Genomic DNA, 19,398 nt, shown 5'->3' with positions numbered 1-19,398 from the left:
CACCATCCTTCCTGGGGAAATTTTCAAAAGGGCAGGAACTTACCACGCAGCACCGTTTTATCAGTTCGTCCCCCAGCACTGTGCAACTGGGGCTTACAAAGGAGGGGAGCCCAGCTGAGACACCAGTTGGAGGGTGGGGACCAAGGCCTAACACACACCTTCCCACTGCCCCTCAGGTCCTCAGGCTCCCCAGATGTAACCCCCGAGAAAGCTCTGAGCCGTTCCCAAGAGGGTGGGCCCAGAGGTGAATCTGGAAGGCCAGCCCTCTCTTCCTGGGCTGCAGGCCTTCACCAGGCCCTGGACCATGGTCCTCCTGTTGAGCAGTCCTCACCGCTACCCAAGGCTGACACGCACCCAACACGCTGCAGTGAGAGCCAGAGATCTTTCAGAAAGAAATCTCCACAAAGGTAAGATAGTTTGTTTTGGTTACTGCCATGTCCCTGCAACCTGGGACTGTGCCTGGCCCACAGCAGATGCTCAATAAATACTTGAACAAGTGCCCATTCTCTCTTCATCGATTTGTTCTGAGACAATTCCCCGCACATCGCTTTCTACCTTCCCTGGCCCACCCACACCTGCTCCATCATCAGCTTCCACCGTCCAGGTCCTCAGGACAGTCATGCCAGGCAGGCCCTGGGCCAGAAGTGGGTCAGCTCATTCAGTTTCCTCTGGTCTGGTTCTAAGCAACTGAGAACTGAGTCTAGCTGAGGGAACAAAAAAGAACAAGGACACTGGGAAATTCCTGGAATTGGGCATGAACTGCCCTGGACAGAGGCTGCCGTTAGGAAAGGGAGGTCGTTGCCTCTCCTTTCCTCTGGACCTTTTGTGACGCAAAGACTGTGTTTTCCTCCTGTAACGCCCAGAAAACATACAAGGAGAAAAAAAAGCAAGTGCAACCACCTACGCGAGACATCAAGGAAAGAGGACTGTTCGCCCTTTGCACAGCTGCCCCTTAGTCTACTCTTTGGCTTGAACTAAGTTGAGTAAAGTGGGAAAAAACCCAAAATAACCTAAAATGACTACAGTTTCCCTGTAAACTACAACAATTTGAATCAACTGGGAGTTAGAATTTCAATGTTTTAGAAAAATATCACAATTATCTACATTTTAACAAAGCAACTACAGGATACAAAATCAAATTAAAATTCACTCTGGAGGGGTGACACTCCCATGGGTTAAAATGCAGTGATGTATACCTTCCCTCCAAAATAAAAAATACCATGTAACTTGAATATTAAACAAAAATTATTTGTAACTACCCAGACCGACGCTAGTCTCCTACAAATGCCCCAGCACTCCCTGGTGGCCACTGCAGGTGACACCAGCACACGTACTTTGGTTATCCGTCCAGGAGATGCACCTACAACCCACGAACAGTTCTGCCCAGATGGACCCTGGCACAGTAGACCCCGGCCCCGCACACCCAGCCAGAGGCCTCTCTGCCCCCCAGCCTGTGAGCACCTCAGCCGGGGCTCCAGCAGACGGGCAGCTACCCTGCCCTCGGGTAGCTTAACTCCTTGCCAGGTCTCTGAGCACAAAGCAAATGAACCAGTGTCTCCAGGCTGTCCAGAGGCAGCCCCCCATGTGCCCTCTCTCACAGATGGCCCATCAGGCTCCAACCCCCAGGCCTCCACACCAGCTGACCTTTCTATGGCTCATGACTTCCAATACACAAAGTGAGCATGGACGTCAAATCAGTACCTTATAAACTGTTAGCTTTAGAGATGAGAACAGTGGTTTAATAGTCCTCCAAATTGCCTGAGGTAGTTGGTACCGAACGCACAGCACCTGCAGGGGTGGAGGGTTCCGACAAACTCACTAAGCACCTGCCTTCCAGGCCCCGAACCTGCTCCCCTCACAGCAGGCCTGCTGCGACGAGGGACAAGGACGTGCTCCAGGTTCCCCTCAAGGAGGAGGCTCTCCAGGCCCCAGTTCCTTACACAACGAAGGTCACATGGACACTGCAGGTTTATCACAAGTTACCAACAGCACTTTATTTTTTCTTTTCAACATCCTGTTCTGCAGCTTCCTTGGCCCTTTTTGCCCGGATGCCAAAAAGCCGGGCGTTGGCACGGGCCATGCGGAGACTGGCGAACGCCTTGAAGTTCTTCTCTTCTTCTGTGATGACTCTGGCTTTCTCCTTCTTGTACACCTGGAAGGGATCACAGGCCCAGGAGCAGCTGTCAGCAAACTGAGAGACCTTGGAGGGGCATCTGCCCACCCAAGAAAGGCTACAGGGGAGGCCACCAAAAGATTCTAACAATCCCCCGTGGATTTAAAACAACCCCAAGTCATGTGAAGGGTGGGCGGGGCACTGTGCTTGGACAGGACCTGGAGAAGGGGAGGCTCAGGCCCACGCCCCACTCGCAGGAGCCTCAAGGGCCTGGTCAATTGCCACTCAGGTTACAGGATCACCAAACACCCAGGGTTGCCTACAGCCTGGCCTTTCCAAATAGGAGAGAAAAAGAGCCCAACAGAGGGAGTGGTGACAAGTAAGGGTCCACAAAGCTTCCCTCAAGGAGTCCATCTGTTAAGATGCAGGAGGCTCTCTCCAGGGTGGAAGGAAGGTCCTTTCCACAAACTTGTAAATCTCAACATGGGCCCCAGATGCCAGGCTGACTCCCTCCAACCCAACCCCCGCCCTGTCATTCAGTTGCTCCCTCCAAACACGCCCACTTACGTTCCGTATGGGCATGACTGGTCCGGTCAGCTGGGTGGCCAATTTGAGCTCTTCAGCCTGTGTGCAGTGAGAAGGGAGTTAGGTGGGTTCAGCTCACCTGCCCAAGCCTGTAACCCCTGGCTGGGTGTCTGCCAACGGATCCCTGTCCGTCTAGCCGATGGCAGGCACAGGCAGATGAAAAAGCGCCAACCACGTGTGCAGCAGAGACACAGGTAGAACAACTCTCAGAAGCCCATACCGATGGACTGTTAATTTCACACAAAGGTCAGTAACAGGAAAAACACTTTCCCAATTCTACAACAGCTGGCTCCGAGTCCCACAGCTCTTGCCCACGGTGAACCTCGGCAGTCCTAGTAATTAGCTTGTGGACTCTCAGAGGCTTTCTTCTAGTTATCTACCAATTCTCTACTACCCTGCATGAAGACCCAGCTTCGGATGATAAAAAGCTACAAATACGTGCTCTTCTCAAGGCAGCTAAACCCACAGTGAGACCTCCACGTCCTCACCCGGCTGGGCACAGAGGGACCCCGGTACTCACAGAGCTGTCTCCCTTCTTGGGGGCCGACGGCTTCCTGGGGAAGAGGATGAGCTTGGAGCGGTACTCCTTGAGCCGCTGCACGTTAGCCTGCAGGGACTCCGTGCACTTGTTCCGCCGCCTCGGGTCCACCGAGATCCCAATGGTCCGGGCCACCTTTTTGTGGATGCCGGCCACCTGCCCCGAGACAGACACAGATGAAGACCCGAGGGCTCCCCGGTCCCCACCCCCTGCCGGGAAAGCCCAGCCGTCAGATGGAAAAGGGTTCAAGCACACTTTCATCACAGCGGTGCAGCGATTCCGGAGAATGTCATCACTTGGCTGTGGGCCACGAGGGACAACCCGTGGGACTCAGGACGCGGGCTGGCGACACTCACCCTCAGCTCCTCCAGGCTGAAGCCCCTGCCGGCGCGCACCTTGGTGTGGTACCTGACCGTGGGGCATCTCACCACCGGCCGGAGCGGGCCGGACGCGGGGCGCGGGGCAATGCGGCGCGCCTTGGCCTGCCGGGCCTTGCGTCTGCGCAGACAGAAGCCGAGCGGCGGTCACCGGCCGCCCCTCCCGCAGCGGGCCGGGAGCGCGAGTCCCGGCCGCCCTCCGCGCGCGGGGAGAGAAGGGGGCGCGCTCGCCTCGGGGCGGCTCACCTGCGTATCTTGCGCGCCGGCTGGTTGAACCATGTCGCCACGCGCCGCTGCCAGTCCTTGTGGAAGTGGGGCTTCAGAATCATGCCATTCCGGCTGGGCGCCATGGCTGAGGCCGACTGGCCTGGGGAGCAGGGAGGACGCGGAGCGAATTAGGGCCCGGGCACGGTGGCCCGCCGGCGCGCGCACAGAGCCCGGGCCACGGCCCGACGCCGACGGCGGCGGGCGGACCCCAGGGACGATAGATGGGGCCGGATGGTGTCGGATAGCAATGATAGCGCCACGCTCGGGTATACTTACCTCCTCCGCGGGTTCACGGACGCGGAAAAGAAAGGAGGCCGCAGAGCACCCTGGGATGGTACTGGGCCCGGCCAATCAGAAGCGACGGAGCGTTCTGACCAATCAGAGCCAGGGCCTCCGAGTGACATACAGGCCCCACCCCCACCCCGGCGGCCCTAGCTGCACGGACGGACATGGCGCCGCGTTTCCCGTGTTACGGGAGTCCCGCGCCCCCGCCCCCGGCAACGCCCGCGCCCCCGGCCCGCGGACGGTCTGGGTCTCGCGAAGCCTGGGCCGGCCGGCCGGCCTGCTTGTGCATCACCGTAGGCTTCGCCCTCTGCGTCCTGGTCTGCGGCCCCGGCCACCACGTGGAGCCTGCTTGCCCTCCCTGTGGGCGGAGCACACATTTAGGAGCGGGCCTTCCTGAGCGCCCTGCGCGTGTCGCACGGAGGTCTGCGGTCGGGCCGTTGGTGGCGAGTACCCGGCAGTGAGTGTGGAACTAAGAACCGCGTGGCGGGTCGCGGCTGTCCCGCGCTCCGCTGTGCACACTGCCACCCACGCAGCTGAGCGTCGTGAAAACACCAAGTAGCCAGGCCACCTGGGCTGTGGCGCCACCAGTTCCCGGGACAGCCTGGGACGACGCCAACACATCCTGCCATCTTAAGCCTTGACACCCAGCAACCCCTTTACGTTCCCAGCCTCACCCCAGTCACCAAGCTTCCTCCCCTGAAACCTAATCAACGTTTTATGAATTTCATGACAAAATAAGAAATTTGGAGGCCTGTGTCCTACACTGAGTAAACAGGTAGCTGATACTAATGCTGATAGCTTTCTGCCCTACTGAGACACCCCCGGGTATTAGAAAAATCAGGGACTCATTGAGGAATTACAGGGTTATGGTTGGGGAGACCAGAACATGTGAAAGGGCAGAGGAGGATTTTTAACACATAAGTGCCAAGGCTGTGTGGAAGGTTGCAGCCCTGCCACCTAATAGGTACCCGCTCAGCTCTGACGCAAGGGCTGTATCAGTCCTGCTTGGCCGACAGTTGTTAGCAAATGCAAGAAAGCACTTTTCGGTAAACTCGGAAGTGGTGTTTATCTGTGAAGTTAGGGTCATAAACTTTTATTTTGGAATACTTTTAGATACACGGCAAAGTTGCAAAAGTAGTAGAGAGTTCCATTATATTATCTACCCAGGTCCTTTTAATATTAACATCCTACGTAGCAATGGTAAGGTTGGCAAAGCTAAGAAATTAGCATTGGGACTTCCCTGGTGGCTCAGTGGCTAAGAATCTGCCTCCCAATGCAGGGGACACGGGTTCGAGCCCTGGCCCGGGAGGATCCCACATGCCACGGAGCACCTAAGCCCGTGCACCACAACTACTAAAGCCCATGCACCTATAGCCCGTGCTCCGCAACAAGAGAAGCCACCGCAATGAGAAGCCCCCACACTGCAATGAAGATGGCCCCTGCTCGCCACAACTAGAGGAAAACCCACACACAGCAATGAAGACCCAATGCAGCCAAAAATTAAAATTAAAAAAAACAAATCTCTGCATCCTTTCACAGACACAGACGGCTAAACTGAAAGGTCAGTGACCCACAGTTAAGTGGCTGTGGAATTAGCTAGTATAAAATCTTTGTACTAGTTTTGAGACTTTGGGCAAGTTATTGGTGTGAAATGGGAGGAGCTGCTGTTAGGACACAGAACACAGCGCAGTGCCCGGTGCATGGTAAGTCAAGGTCACACAGCTCTGCTTCCAGGTGACAGGGAAGGGAAGGCAGTGCAGGCGAGAAGGGAGCGGGGAGAGCGAGGGGTCATCATCTGCCTTGCAAGTCACTTTGTCCATTGGAACTGAACCCACGCTCACCCCACCTGGCAGCCTAACTGCAGCAGAGAGGCCCTGGAGGAGATGTCTGTTGAATACACGGTTGCCTTGGCCTGGGACGTATTTCTTCGGACACAGACGTTAGCCCACACCTCCCATGTCTATCTCAGATGCCTTTCAGTAATCCCGCTATGGACCAGGATACCTTGCTATTTTCTAATCTCAAACACATTCCTGTCCCCATCCCCCCTTTCAGACCCACAGACTCATGCAGCTCAGTCTGCTCATAGGGTGCTGCCCGGGGTACCGGGGGAGGGTTTGAAGTCTGGAGTTAGTGGTAAGAAGCTGAAGCTGCAGTTCGAGGACCTCGGTCTGCTGCATACAACCCGGCAACCCGGCCACACAGTTTTTCGACACCTGAATGGTCCATACTTACATCCTTGAGGAATATGCAGAATTAGCAAGGCCCAAAGTTCCCATGTGATGTTCTGCTGAGAGCTGTTTCCCAGCTGGGAAGATGAAAGAAGTGAACTGTTATATAGGCATCCTTCTTGACACACAGACTTGTTGGCTTAGGGTTTTAAAAGTCTTCAGCTAGGGACTTCTATGGTGGTGCAGTGGTTAAGAATCCGCCTGCCAATGCAGGGGACACGGGTTCGATCCCTGGTCAGGGAAGATCCCCTGTGCGCCACAACTACTGAGCCTGTGCTCTACAGCCCACGAGCCACAACTACTGAGCCCACATGCCTAGAGCCCATGCTCCGCAACAAGAGAAGCCACTGCAAGAAGCCTGTGCACTGCAATGAAGAGTAGCCCCTGCTCACCACAACTAGAGAAAGCCCACGAGCAGCAACGAGGACCCAACGACAAAGAGCCAACGGAGCCAAAAATAAATTAAAAATAAAAAAGTCTTCAGCTAGAGGGACAGCCCCTGCCTCCTTGCCACAGAACTCCACGGCACAACTCTGCAGAGGGGCTTTTGTCCCGGGCTTGGGCCTGCAAGGGCCACTGAAAGGACTGGCTAATGCCGCTGGACTTAGCACTCACTGGGGTCAGGGTTCCTGGAGGAGCGCCCTGGAGGGGTGGGGTATGCACAGCCTCCCAGAATTTCCTTTTAATTGTGCCCCAATTGCTTGCCCCACACCTACACCTGACTGGCCCCCTCCAAAGATAGTCAACACTAGCTCCTGGAGCCCTCTGACACACAGTCTTTATTTATTTATTTATTTGACAGCACCAGGTCTTAGCTGTGGCACGTGGCATCTTTAGTTGTGGCATGTGGGATCTAGTTCCCTGACTGGGGATTGAACCTAGGCCCCCTGCATTGGGAGCACCGAGTCTTAGCCATTGGACCACCAGGAAAGTCCCTGACACACAGTCCTGATTTTTAAAATTAATCTTAGGGAATTCCCTGGCGGTCCAGCGGTTAGGACTGTGTGCTTTCACTGCCAAAGGCCCAGGTTCAATCCCTGGTGGGGGAACTAAGATCCCACAAGCCGCTGGGCACAGCCAAAAAAAATTAGTTGATAAAAAAAAATTAATCTCACAGCGGCAACGTGTTTTTATTGTGTTTTGACACACACAAAAGTCATGTTCCTAGAGCACTTTGCAAAAATTAGCACGCTGTCATAAATATGGGCTGCTGGTTGAATTAGGAAAAGCAGGAGCCGAACAACTCAGCAAGGACAGGATAATTTTACGGTGTTTCATCACAGAACTCAACCACCCGGCCTCTCAACTTACCAAAGTCGCAGCCAGCACGTAAACCTGATAGAGGCTGAGAGAGTCCTGTAATATGAGGGACACCTAATGTAAGTGAGCACCTGGAAGTACGTTATTATAATCACAAATATCTTATCTGAAAGTTGCTAAGAGTGGATCTTTTTAAATTAATTATCTATTTATCTTTGGCTGTGTTGGGTCCTCGCTGCTGCACACGGGCCCTCTCCAACTGAGGTGAGCAGTGGCCCCTCCTCGCCACGGTATGGGGCCCTTTCATTGCAGTGGCCTCTCCTGCTGCAGAGCACGGGCTGCAGGCGCACAGGCCTCAGTAATTGCGGCACTTGGGCTCAGCAGTTGTGGCTCGTGGGCTCCGGAGCGCTGGCCCAGCAGTTGTGGCACATGGGCCCGGCTGCTCCGCGGCATGTGGGATCTTCCCGGACCAGGGACCGAATCCGTGTCCCCTGCTTTGGCAGGTGGACCCTCAACCACTGCACCACCAGGGAAGTCCCAAGAGAGTGGATCTTTAAAGTTCTCATCACAAAAAAAAAGTCTCCGTAACTATGTGTGGTGACCAGTGTTAACTGACTAACCGTGGTGATCACGGCACAATACAAACAAATAGGAATCACTGTGTTGTACGCTTGAAACAAATATGAAGTACCTCAACAAAAAAATAAAAACCCATGTTTATATGAGCATAGACGAGAGTGGAAAACAACTTGTATGATGATGTAAGAACTCTAAGTTACTTCATCTAATAGTCTTCACTGGTCTTCTGGAGCTCTGATTGTATTAAATGTACATTTACCGTCAGGCCACGGTGTACCCGCTCTGCTGGGCAGGGGCAGGTTGCCCAGCGCGGTCTGGCTGCTCCAGGGGACCACGAGCTATTGGGAGAATCCCCTTCACCTCCGGGAGCCCTGTAAGGGAGGCGTGAGAGGCAGCAGAGGTGCACAGGCCCTGTGCCCAGTGCGCCCTGCGGGTGCCATGCCTGAGGACTGGGAGGTCACGTCACCTAGGACAACTCCCTTCTGTCCATCAGAGCACCGTCCCCGCAGCCCTCCCTGCTGGGCGGCCGTGAGCCCACTCGCTGGCCAGCCCTGGGAAGCCAGGCTGCACCTTCCTCCACTATAGCAAGGCAGCCCGCTTCACGCCACTTCCATCCTATTCCTGGCTAAGCGTCACCAGACGTGGGCCATTTTAATGGTAAACTATGAGGGGCTGAGCACAGCCACATCCGTGTGAGATTACAGAGGCCGCCCCATGGCGAAGACGCCAGCCTCACCCTCTGAACCCTCGGCCGATCTTTGGGAAGGAACCTGGGGAACTGGGGCAGATGGTGAAGCATCTCTTGGGCCGCTCGCCCCCCATGAGCTTCCTCGGGGTGCCGATGCACAGGGGAGGTGGAAGCAACGAGGAGCAGGTGGGAGCCCCCAAGTGGGTCACACCGCCAGGGACTCGGGGGCCGACTGCAACCCGTCCATCTGTCCCACACCCTCCCTCCCAGAGTCCTACAAGAGGGAGGGGTCCCAACTGGTCACCTCGCAGCTGACATCACACCGTCTGAATATAGTATCCGTGACCCAGGACGGCCCTCGGGGCAGAGCTGACCACGCAGGAAACAGAGGCCTCCATCCACAGCATTTATTAGTGGTCACAGTTCCCAGGTGTCCCCCCAGGGCCCCTTGTGTGCACCCGTCCACGCGGCAGCAGGTGACGGTGCTTCACTCCTCCAGGCCCAGTGCCTGTCCCTGTGACCCACTGATGAGCAAGCCCAGGACAGGGCCCCGCGGAGGACAAGCAATGAGGGGCTTGGAGGCCCTGTCACGGCGGAGCCCTGAGCATCCTGACCAAGTCTCAGGAGCCGGGAGGAGCCCAGCCCAGGCCCCACACCACGAGGCTGTTCAGGGCCCCCACAAGACAGGGCGCTCCGTGCGCACCAGCGACCCTCCCACAGGCGAGAACGACCCACAAACACGAATGAAACCGTGCGTCTCTGCAGAGACATTTACTTGTCCCGGGCAGGGAAGTCAATAAATAGATCTCAGGGGCCTTGAGCTGAGACCTGCGAGGGCTGAGAGGAGGGACCGTCTCGGGCGGCCAGCAAGGTGGTCCAGCTATCGGGGCCAGGACTGCTCCTCCCCCTGCAGGGGCTGCTGCCGGCCGCCTCCGCCTCCCCCGCCTCCCGCTTCTCCCTCTGGGCGTCGCTCCACCTCTGCGGCGCAATCCTCTTCTTGGGCCCATGGGGGGGTGGGCCGATGAGGGCCTCGATGTCCTCGTAGTTGATCACTTCCTTTTCCAGCAGGGCGTTCGACAGCTGCAAGAACAAGAGGCCAGTGTGAGCAGCTGACGAGCGCCCGGACAAGAGCCCTTTGAGAGCAGGGCACGGTGGAGGGAGGGCCCAGCCCCCAGACCCGCCGGCGGGGCGGGCGCCTGAGAGCGCAGAACCGCTCCCTGACTCCGCCCTGGAGAAAAGGCCAGCTGCCAGCCTCATTAAGCTTTCTACTTCCCTTCCCAACGTGTTTATTTGGGGCAACTTCAACTTCTTTCACAAACACGCGTGAGCGTCAGCATGCGGGCAGTGGAGCTGGCGGGCAGGACCGCCTCGATGGGACCAGGGGAGGGGCCCACGAAGAGCTGCCACACCCGCTGCTGAGGGGTTCCCATCGCTCCCACACCGGCCGCTCCGACAGCTGGCCCTGGGCAACACGGGCTTGAAGTGTGCGGGTCCGCTCCTACGCGGATTTCTTCAGTGAACGTGACTGCAGGACTATGAGACCCACGACCCGCAGATGCAGAATCGCGGGCAGGGAGGGCCGGCTGTGAAGGCGGCGCTCGGGGGCCAGCTCTATGGTGCTCAGCCCAGGCACGCCCGGACGGCGCGAGCAGGTCCCAGCGCACACGGGAGCCCCGCACGGCAGCGGGCCGGTCCTGGTGGGTTCCGCACGGCTCCCGGCGGGCAGGCGCTGCTGCTCTCGGGGCCCCACAACACGACGCCCACAACATCACGCTGAAGGAACAGTGTCCTTCACAGGACGGCCCGTCCACAGAGAGCTGCACCCCCTCTGGGTCCACGGAAGCTTCACCTCTGCGGTCGCCTCCAAACCCAACAGCTCAGGCTGGCGATGAGGACACCAGACAGAGCCCAACTGGGGGACGTTCCACACACACCAGCCCAGCCCTCTTGCACTGCCATCAGCAACAGGAGGGAGCCGTGCCAGCCAGGAGGGCCTGACGGACGTGACGGCCAACCGGAAGGCGGGGTAAGTGCTGGGCGAGGCGGCTGAAGCGTGGACTGCGGTCAACGCCGCCGTGTCCGCGTCGGCTGGTCACTGTGTTGTGGGGAACGCGCCCCACTGATGGGAGATGTTAACACAAGGGGATCAGCTGGGGGCAGAGGGCTCTGTGCTGTATCTGGCGCTTCCATGGGCACCTAAAACTATGCTAAGCTTTACAATTGAGTTTAAAAGTTCCAGGAGAAGGGTAAGAGCTGGAAAAGGACTACACAGCGTCGACCAGACCCCACTACTGGCTGAAACTGGGTTAACGGCCCAGGAGGGTTGGCGATGTCCCTCCGTCTCCTCGGAAGGAACTGGCCTGAGAGGTTCAATGATACAAAGCTAAACGAGGGACAAAAGGTGCTACATTCAGTTGAGGTGGGTGGGCCTCGCTGGTTATGTCGTCTTCTGGAGTGCTGAGCACGGGAGGGGTGAGCGGCTGCGTCCGCAGGGCAGTGACGGCAGGCCCAGCTCCTGGCGGGACAGGCAGGCACGGGGCCCGGGGGGGCGGCGGGGGCTCACCGCCTGCAGCTTGTCCAGGTTGTCCCGAAGCACCTTCTCAGTGTGCCTGTAGGCCGCGGCCACCAGCAGCCTCGCTTCCTGCAAAGGGAAGAGAAGAGTCTGCGATGGGCCAGGGCGGCTGGCCACCACGCGCGGGGTCCCCTGCGGCCCGGCCCTGGCGCTAAGGTACACAGAAGAAACACAGGTTCAGGAACACGGCCTTTCGTGTCTTACAACGAACAGGAGAGCAAGGCTGTCAAGGGCCTCTGCCCCCACCCCAGCCCCGGGAATGCCCTGTTCAAGGGGCCTGCCCAGCAGACAGCCCGCCAGCTCCTGGAGCCCCGAACCCACGTCTGTCCTCCACGCCCACGGCTGCCTACGTGCCAGCGACACTGCGGCCATCTCCCGTGGGCAGCTGCAGGGCTCACGGGTGCTGGCTCCGTCACTGGACACATATACTTATTTGACATCCCTCACGGTCCTGTGTTGTCTACGGTCCCACTGGGCGCCAGCAGGCCCTTGCACAACTCCTCTGGGCACACAGCCAGCACACACGAGGCCTGTCTGCCACCCGCATGCAGCTCGGGACCAGGGAGGACTCACATGGTCCATCATCTGCTGGAGGCCCTGGCTGAAGGGACGCCGTCCGATGCCTGGGATGCCGTCCTGGGCCTCAGGGAAGGAGATAGGCCCGATGCTGGGCGCCATCCCGAACTGCTTCACCATGGAGTAGGCGATGCGCGTGACCTTCCTCAGGTCGTCCTGTGCCGCTGGAGTGAGGGGTCAGAAAAGGGGGTTCTTTCCTGGAGGTGTAGGTCGAGGCACCCGGGGCCCTGCCGACCCCTGAGAGCAGAGCAGGGTACCCGGGGACAACTGTATCCTGTCACTGGTCCTTAACTTAAAAAAATGCTCTTTTGTTTAAAAAACAACTCCTTAGGGGCTTCCGCAAAAAAAACAAAAACAACTCCTCAGGGGCTTCCGCAAAAAAAACAAAAACAACTCCTCGGGGTGCATCTCTGGACTCATGGCGCCGGCAGTGACCTGGCAACATCCAGGTCCGTGGGGCCCCGAGTCTCCCAGAACCTCCTCCACCTCCTGACGGCCCAGCGAGACCACCTAGCTCCGCTTACAGTCTGCACGTGGGGAAAAGCTTTTTTTTTTTTCCGTTGTGTGGGCCTCTCACTGCTGTGGCCTCTCCCGTTGCGGAGCACAGGCTCCGGACGCGCAGGCTCAGAGGCCATGGCTCACGGGCCCAGCCGCTCCGCGGCATGTGGGATCTTCCCGGACCGGGGCACGAACCTGTGTCCCCTGCATCGGCAGGTGGGCTCTCAACCACTGCGCCACCAGGGAAGTCCGGGAAAAGCTTTTGTAACAACTAAATCATCTAGAAAGTCTTGCTTAGTTCCAAACCTCCTTTGACTACAGCTCATCTTTTAGAAACACTTAATGAAATTCAAAACTGCATTTGCACCTGCTACTCAGACCCCTCCATCGGATTCACCACCCCTCACGCAGAATGGCTGCAGGGTGTGGAAGTCGTGTGGGCGCCGGCCCCTCACCGGAAGTGACCCTGTTGAAGGAGATGGACTCGGACGCACGGCCGCCGAGGGCCATGCACATCCGCTCAAACAGCTGCTCCCTGGTGAAGAGGTGCTGGTCTCTTGGGAGAATCTGAGTGAAGCCCAGGGCTGCGTTGGTCCGCGGCGCGATGGACACCTGCAGAACAGAGGTGGCCCCGGTTAGTGGGCAGGACGTAGGCCTCAGAGATTGGGGGGTGCAGTAAGACACTCTTCAATCAGAGGGTTCAAAGCAGGGAGCAAATGTGACTGTCCCCATGTTTATAACAGCATCACGGAGAAGGGCTCCCACACCGTTGGGGCGTGAGGCAGCTAGCTGCACACAACCACGCGTCCGCGAGGGAAGGAAAGGTGACGAGGACGGGACGGCCCGCCGAGGGCCCTGCGCTGCCCATGCTCCCATCCACAGCCCGCGCCTGGTGAGCCCATGGGGCAGGGTTCTGGCAGCAGGAGGCCACCCTGAGGCTCCGAGGAGGCCACGTCCCCACCTCGCCTGGCGGAGTGCCGAGCATGGGCAAGGGGCCTTCTCGGCACGACTAGTCTGCCTGACTCTCTGTCGTCGAATGGAAAACCCTAAGAACAGGCAATTTTAAATTAGGGTATTTACTTCACCATGGGCTTTCCCATGTTAATTTTTTGATACTGCATGAAAACATTTATCTTGATCCCTGGGTCTTCTCGGCGGGCAGCTCCTGCACACACAGGCCTTCACCACAGCACTCTGCCCAGGACACAGCAGGGACCGGCCTGAGCAGCAGGACACCGGCCGACGAAGCCCGACTGGCAACGTGCTGCTGCAGCCGTCACCCCCGGGGAAACGCCACACGCGGGCTGCAGCTGCCGCGCAGCCCCGTCTTCGGGGGTCACGGAACAAGGAGCAAGGCAGCTCCTCCTCAGCTGGGGGGACCAAGCCCCCGGCTCAGGCCCACGTGGAGGGCACAGTCACAACCCTCCACATGGGCACCCACGCCCCAAACACGGGCACTGTCCGCAGGGGCCACTCAGGGACCCCGGTCACGAAAGCACACAGCTGAGGGGGCGTTACGACGGTACGCCTGCCAAATACACGATGTGTGCTCACCTCACTGCTTTCTAAACTCAGGAGTCATGAAATCAGCACGTCCCGGAGCTGACGGCAACCCTGGCAATCCTCAGCTCCACGGGCGACCGCGGCCACCCCGCCCCGTGCCTGGACCGCCGACCCTGCACCCCCTCCACGCGCAAGCGTGTGGGCCTTCCACAGCGGGCTCGGCCAGGCCCAGGCCGCCGCACCCACCTTCCCCACGGCCTCCGTGTGCTCCAGCAGCCAGCCCACCAGGGCGTGGCCTGACTCGTGCAGCGCAACCACCTTCTGCTCTTCCTTGGAAAGCACCTGGCTCTTCTTGGCGGCCCCTGAAAGAACACCCAGGAAGGTGAGCTCAGGCGCACGGCCACCCCGGATACGCGGCCAGGTGCGTGCTCGTGGCACCAAAGCGAGGCCTCGCTCGCCCCACTTGTGTATATGCTGCCAACAGCAGCCCCTCAGGCAAGGCCCTCACAGGGCTGCGGCGCCGACGGCACGAGCTCGGGTCTCCTGCTGGCCCCCAGACCTGGCAGGGCAGCCGCAGCCCCCGCTCTCCGGTCCTGCCTGAGTAACTGACCCCTTACCTCGCAACCTTACAGGCATCCCCCTCAAGTCACTGCTGAGGTCCTGTCCGCTGTCCCCAACCATCCACACAGCCGCATGTTTCCACCTCTGCACCCTGAACAAGCTCTAGGCTCAGGGTACTTGGTAAATCACGCGACCGGGACTACCCCCAGCACCTGCTGTGAGGGGACACGTCCTGAGATGCACTGGCTGTGGCAGTCGGATCGCCCCACCTAGAGCCGGGCCCAGGAGCAGCCGCTGCAGCTCAGGAGTACCCCGCTCGAGGCACCACACCCCCAGGCAGGACTCTGGATGGGTTTTCTCTAGTCTTTCCCGTTCGGATACTCTCGCTGTAAGCGCGTCACTTTCCACATAAAAGAAATGGCTTACACAAAACGTAATTTACAGCGAGAAACTGTGACGCTGGCTTGTGCCCAGGCTGCAGAGGCACCTGTCCTAGGTCTGAACTCAAACTGCGGGTGGCGGGCCCACCTGTGGGAGGGGCCTGCTCCTTGGTGCCACCCTCAATGACTTGCTCTAAACCCTGCGGGAGGACGAGGTGCACTGATGGCCTCTGGTGTTGCCCCCGGGCTGTGGGAGCTCGTCCTGCTCTCCTCACAGGAGGCCAAGGACCCCGCATACGGCAGCAGGTGAGCACGGCTGCAGGCGCCGGTCCCGCCCAACACAGAGCACGGAGCCTCCTGCAGAGCAGGCCTCCTCCTCGCCCGGGGCGCAGCTGCCGACCCCTGGCGACGTGGGCAGGGGCCTGTCCGGCGCTCAGGCCCCGCACGTTGGCCGATGGGCTGAGGACACTCACATTTGAGCTTGTGACACCCTATGATATTTCTGTTTGCACAGTATCTTAAACTAACGAGAGTAAGTCACACCGTTAAGGCCTGACGTAAAAACAGGAACTCTTGACCTGTCTTCCCTCTTGGGCAATAATTCTGTCGCGCGGCGTCTAGGTCTGCCCCCCCCCCGTGGGCGGGTCCACGTACCGGCAAAGACACGTTCCACCGCGTAGTCCAGGTTGGACGTGTGCACGGCCGTGTGCCCCTCCCGCGCAGCGTGCAGTGCGGCCTCGTTACAGATGTTGGCGATGTCAGCGCCTGTGGGCACGGGGGTGGCACTCAAGCAGACGCAGAGAGATGGGGGGCGGGAGGAGGGGGCTGCCCCATTCCCCTCGAGCGGCCGCAGGGCTGAGGTCAGCCGCCTCTCTGGACCCCTGCTGGTTCCTTCCACCTAGTGTTCCACACAGACGTCGAGGGATGAGAAAGGCTCTCTGACACCCATGAGGTTCTAGTTCAGGACGTTAAGCAAAGTCCAAAGGGAAGAAATTTATACCACGATAAAAGGGGTTTCTACTTATATTACCCTGTAAAACGAGAGCCATACAGAAAAGAAACCTGATTTGTGACAACACGGAGACTGTGGGGGAGGGCAGTGGGGGGCCCGGGAGGAGACGTGGCCTTGCAGGTCAGCCCCCAGTGGGGAGGAGCGGAACAAAGGCAGGACCACCAGGACTGCCGGGGGTGGGGGGGCGTGCACAGGCGACAGAACCTCGGGGAGGAGAGTCCTCTTACCTCTGCCTGCTGCGTGTACACCTCACTCCCACCCCGGCTGTGCTGGCCCCCTCCGCCCTCTCCAGCCCCAGACAGAGACCCGTGCCCCTACCGCTGAAGCCCGGCGTCAGCTCCGCCAGCCGCTGGGAGTAAAAGCTGCTGGCCCGCGTCAGCTTCAGGCTCCTCAGGTGCTGCTCAAAGATCTCCCTCCTTTCCTGTGGGACACGGGACAGGGGACACGGGTCAAAGGGCACGGGTGCAGGCTCCCGCCAGCTGACACTCGGGAGCCACCGGCCGAGAGGTCAGCTTTTGCTCCGAGAAACCAACTCAGGGCTGCAGGCGGCGTTTCAAAACCGGAAGGAAAAAAGGAGACAAGAGAAGATAAAGCACGTCACACATCACAGGTAGCAAAGGTTATTTTGTATCCTGTGTGACACGTCAGGAAGACGGGAATCCAGGCCTTCGGAAGCAGTGGCAGGCCACAACCTACGACAGGACAAGGCTGGGTGTTCCCGGGCTCGGCCCTGACCCCCACGTCGGTCTTTGCAGGAACGTTAACCCACCAGCCACCTGCCACGCTCACCCTCCAAACCCTCCCCTGCCCCTGCTGGGTCCTCAGCCACGCTAGGCTCCTGCTCCCTGGGCGGCCACCACAAAGGCCCAACCCCCTGGAGGTGGACGTCCGAGCAGAGGCCTGAGGAAGTGTGGCCAGAGGGGCCGAGAGGTCCCTGGGGCTCACACCCTCCACCCCGTCAGGGCAGCCGTGCAGCTCGTGCTCCAAAGCCATGCAGCACACGGCTCTGAGGCTCTGCGAAGACTGTGCCGCAGGACTCGGCCCAGACGTTTCAGGATAAAGAGGAAAACAACAAGGATCAAAACCAGGAGAAGAGGGGCTTCCCCAGTGGCGCAGCGGTTAGGAATCTGCCTACCAGTGCAGGGGACACGGGTTCCAGCCCTGATCCAGAAAGATCCCACACGCCGCGGAGCAGCTAAGCCCGTGCGCCACGACTACTGAGCCTGCGCTCTAGAGCCCGCGAGCCGCAACTACTGAGGCCATGTGCCACAACTACTGAAGCCCGCGCGTCACAACTACTGAAGCCCATGCACCTAGAGCCCGTGCTCCTCAACAAGAGAAGCCACTGCAATGAGAAGCCTGCGCACTGCACGAAGAGTAGCCCCTGCTCGCCGCAACTAGAGAAAGCCCGCGCGCAGCAACGAGGAACCAACACGGCCAAAAAATATAAATAAATAAATAAAATTTAAAACAAAAAAACCCAGAAGAGCAGGGAGCCGAGGCCCGGAAAGGCCAGCCAGGCCGCACTGACCTGCAGCGTGGGAAGGTCGATGAACACGTGTCGGTCCAGTCGGCCTGGCCTCAGCAGAGCGTTGTCCAAAATGTCAGCTCGGTTGGTGGCCGCAAGGACGATGACATGGTCGGTGGTGCCCATTCCTGAAGGAACAGACAGCAGCTGTTAGGGTGGGGCCCCCAGCCCGGAAGCTTCCCCACAGGCCCCCTTGAGGGACATGGGGCGGGAGAGGCGGGGCACCTGAACGCAGAGCTGTGGACCCACCCGGGCCTGTCCCTCCTGAGCGCTTCCACCAAAACCACAAGAGCAAGAACCCACCACTTCCTTCCCAGGCCGCGGCCCAGAGGCAGAATCGCAGGTCAGAACTCGGTTCTGCCCTCCAAGGCCATCCTCCACATCCAGACAGCAGCCCTGCAGGAAGAGTGTTCCCGGGGTGCAAGGGGCACCTCCCCACACCACTGCCAGGGACATCGGGGACATGTCCCCTCCAACACTGGGACTGAGGGCCCCAGGTCTCTCATGAGAATTTAAAAGCAAGTCCAGAAACCATCACTAACGGCCCACACCTATGTGTGAACCTGGGCTGGACGCTAATTTGAATAAAGCAATTGCAAAAACGCCCCACGAAGCAGCCGGGGGGATCTGACCCCGACTGGATGTTAGATGCTAGTAAGAACAAGTGTCACAGTGATAGGGAGTTATTTCTCCTAGTGAAGGTGCAGAACTCTGGGTCTGCTTTAACCCACGGGGGAAGAGGCAGGGGTGTTGGCAGACAGAACTGGCCGTAGTTACGACAGGCACCGAGGCTGGGCTGGGGCACGGCACTCAAAGCAGGCTCTCCCCAGCTTCGGAAAAGTTCCATGACACAAAGTTTAAAAAATAAAGATGCCAGGATCCATCTTTTGCTAACTTAATCTGTAATAAACTGACATTGACAAATACAATTTCAAATCACCTGTACAAAGTCTTTCAACGGAAGTGAAATCAGAGTCCTTCACTCTACTGCACGATCCCAGGACAGCGGCCAGGGGCCCAGGTAGCCCCGACCCAGGGAGGGCACCCACCTCGCCCAGGGGTTGACACCACCAGGACAGCCCAAACCACACCCAGCCCCAAGGAAATCACTCCAGAACTTCAAAGAAATGTCTCCCAGAGACCAGGCTCCCAGCCTGGGCTCTGCATTTTGGGATGTGGTGAGCCCAGACACCTCATGGAGCCTGGGCCCACTCACGTCTCGAGAGTGGACAGTGCAGAAAAGCGTCTGCTTCCCAACACAAAGGCAGCATCTTAAAATAACTCAGACTTTTGAAATAAACTCGGACAAAAGCAAGCACCACCCAGCATACGTGATGCACCAGCCCCTCTGCCCCGATTGCCTATGCTCAATTTTAGGAAAAGCGAAACTCTGAAATGGAAATGAGACGCCTGCTGGAGGGAGGGGCCCTGGGCAGAGCTGGCCGGGTCCACTTCCCGGGACACCTGGGGATGGAGGAGCCCCTCCGCCTCGAGTCCCAGAGCGCTACCTGGGACACCTGCCGGGGCTCCCCACTCAGATTCCCCAAACGCCTGCCTGCCATAGGCCGGGGCTGTGAACACAGAATCCTGAGATTATACAACAGTGAAATAATGTTGAAAAACAGTAGGAATAACGGGTGCAGAAGGAAGCAGCAGCCGGGCCAGGGTGAGCGTGAGCCCAGAGCTCCAGGCGGGGACTCCCGCAGGACGGCCATGGCCTCTGCGTCAGCAAGCAGGGACTGGCATAGCTCTGGCCACACCGCAAGTGGCAGAAACTGTACAGATGTCCCCGTGGCTGCGTGTCAGGTTGCTCCCACGTGGAGCCGAAGCTGCCGCAACCCCGTC

The 19,398-nt window shown here is 58.6% G+C and overlaps 2 protein-coding genes, 1 long non-coding RNA gene and 1 other non-coding gene across 4 annotated transcripts in view; all 4 read right to left on the bottom strand.

The window, feature by feature from the left end:
* Positions 1-1,968: 1,968 nt before the first annotated feature.
* RPL13 (ribosomal protein L13) lies at positions 1,969-4,285 on the bottom strand. Its single transcript, XM_060131056.1, has 6 exons — positions 4,157-4,285; positions 3,860-3,980; positions 3,593-3,734; positions 3,219-3,392; positions 2,681-2,737; positions 1,969-2,152 (listed from the first exon to the last, which is right to left on the bottom strand). Exons 2-6 carry the CDS (start codon positions 3,961-3,963, stop codon positions 1,994-1,996), a joined length of 636 nt encoding a protein of 211 aa, XP_059987039.1. The 5' UTR covers positions 3,964-3,980; positions 4,157-4,285; the 3' UTR covers positions 1,969-1,993.
* On the bottom strand, positions 3,448-3,531 carry LOC132510581 (small nucleolar RNA MBII-202). Its single transcript, XR_009537379.1, has one exon. It is a non-coding gene; the product is annotated as a small nucleolar RNA MBII-202 (small nucleolar RNA).
* Positions 4,286-6,408: 2,123 nt separating the features above from the next.
* LOC132510410 (uncharacterized) lies at positions 6,409-8,672 on the bottom strand. Its single transcript, XR_009537301.1, has 3 exons — positions 8,495-8,672; positions 7,708-7,752; positions 6,409-6,473 (listed from the first exon to the last, which is right to left on the bottom strand). It is a non-coding gene; the product is annotated as an uncharacterized LOC132510410 (long non-coding RNA).
* A 643-nt stretch (positions 8,673-9,315) lies between these two features.
* SPG7 (SPG7 matrix AAA peptidase subunit, paraplegin) overlaps positions 9,316-19,398 on the bottom strand; it is a 30,872-nt gene continuing 20,789 nt past the window's right edge. The window contains 9 exon segments of the mRNA XM_060129686.1: positions 9,316-9,850; positions 9,853-10,003; positions 11,487-11,564; positions 12,069-12,235; positions 13,025-13,181; positions 14,319-14,434; positions 15,668-15,778; positions 16,344-16,446; positions 17,557-17,681. Of these exon segments, the coding sequence (XP_059985669.1) occupies positions 9,804-9,850; positions 9,853-10,003; positions 11,487-11,564; positions 12,069-12,235; positions 13,025-13,181; positions 14,319-14,434; positions 15,668-15,778; positions 16,344-16,446; positions 17,557-17,681 (1,055 nt within the window). The 3' untranslated portion in view covers positions 9,316-9,803.

Source organism: Lagenorhynchus albirostris, chromosome 19 (genome assembly GCF_949774975.1).
Source record: "Lagenorhynchus albirostris chromosome 19, mLagAlb1.1, whole genome shotgun sequence".
NCBI lineage: Eukaryota > Metazoa > Chordata > Mammalia > Artiodactyla > Delphinidae > Lagenorhynchus > Lagenorhynchus albirostris.
This window is presented reverse-complemented; position numbering and strand designations above follow the sequence as displayed.

What these genes read in the sequence shown, in the direction of transcription:
- RPL13 (XM_060131056.1), bottom strand. Translation starts at nt 3,963, where the DNA reads ATGGCGCCCAGCCGGAATGGCATGATTCTGAAGCCCCACTTCCACAAG. An exon ending in TCAGCCTGGAGGAGCTGAGG is followed by an intron (nt 3,393 to 3,592) that starts GTGAGTGTCGCC and finishes GTCTCGGGGCAG; the next exon opens with GTGGCCGGCATCCACAAAAA. An exon ending in CCAAGAAGGGAGACAGCTCT is followed by an intron (nt 2,738 to 3,218) that starts GTGAGTACCGGG and finishes CACTGCACACAG; the next exon opens with GCTGAAGAGCTCAAATTGGC.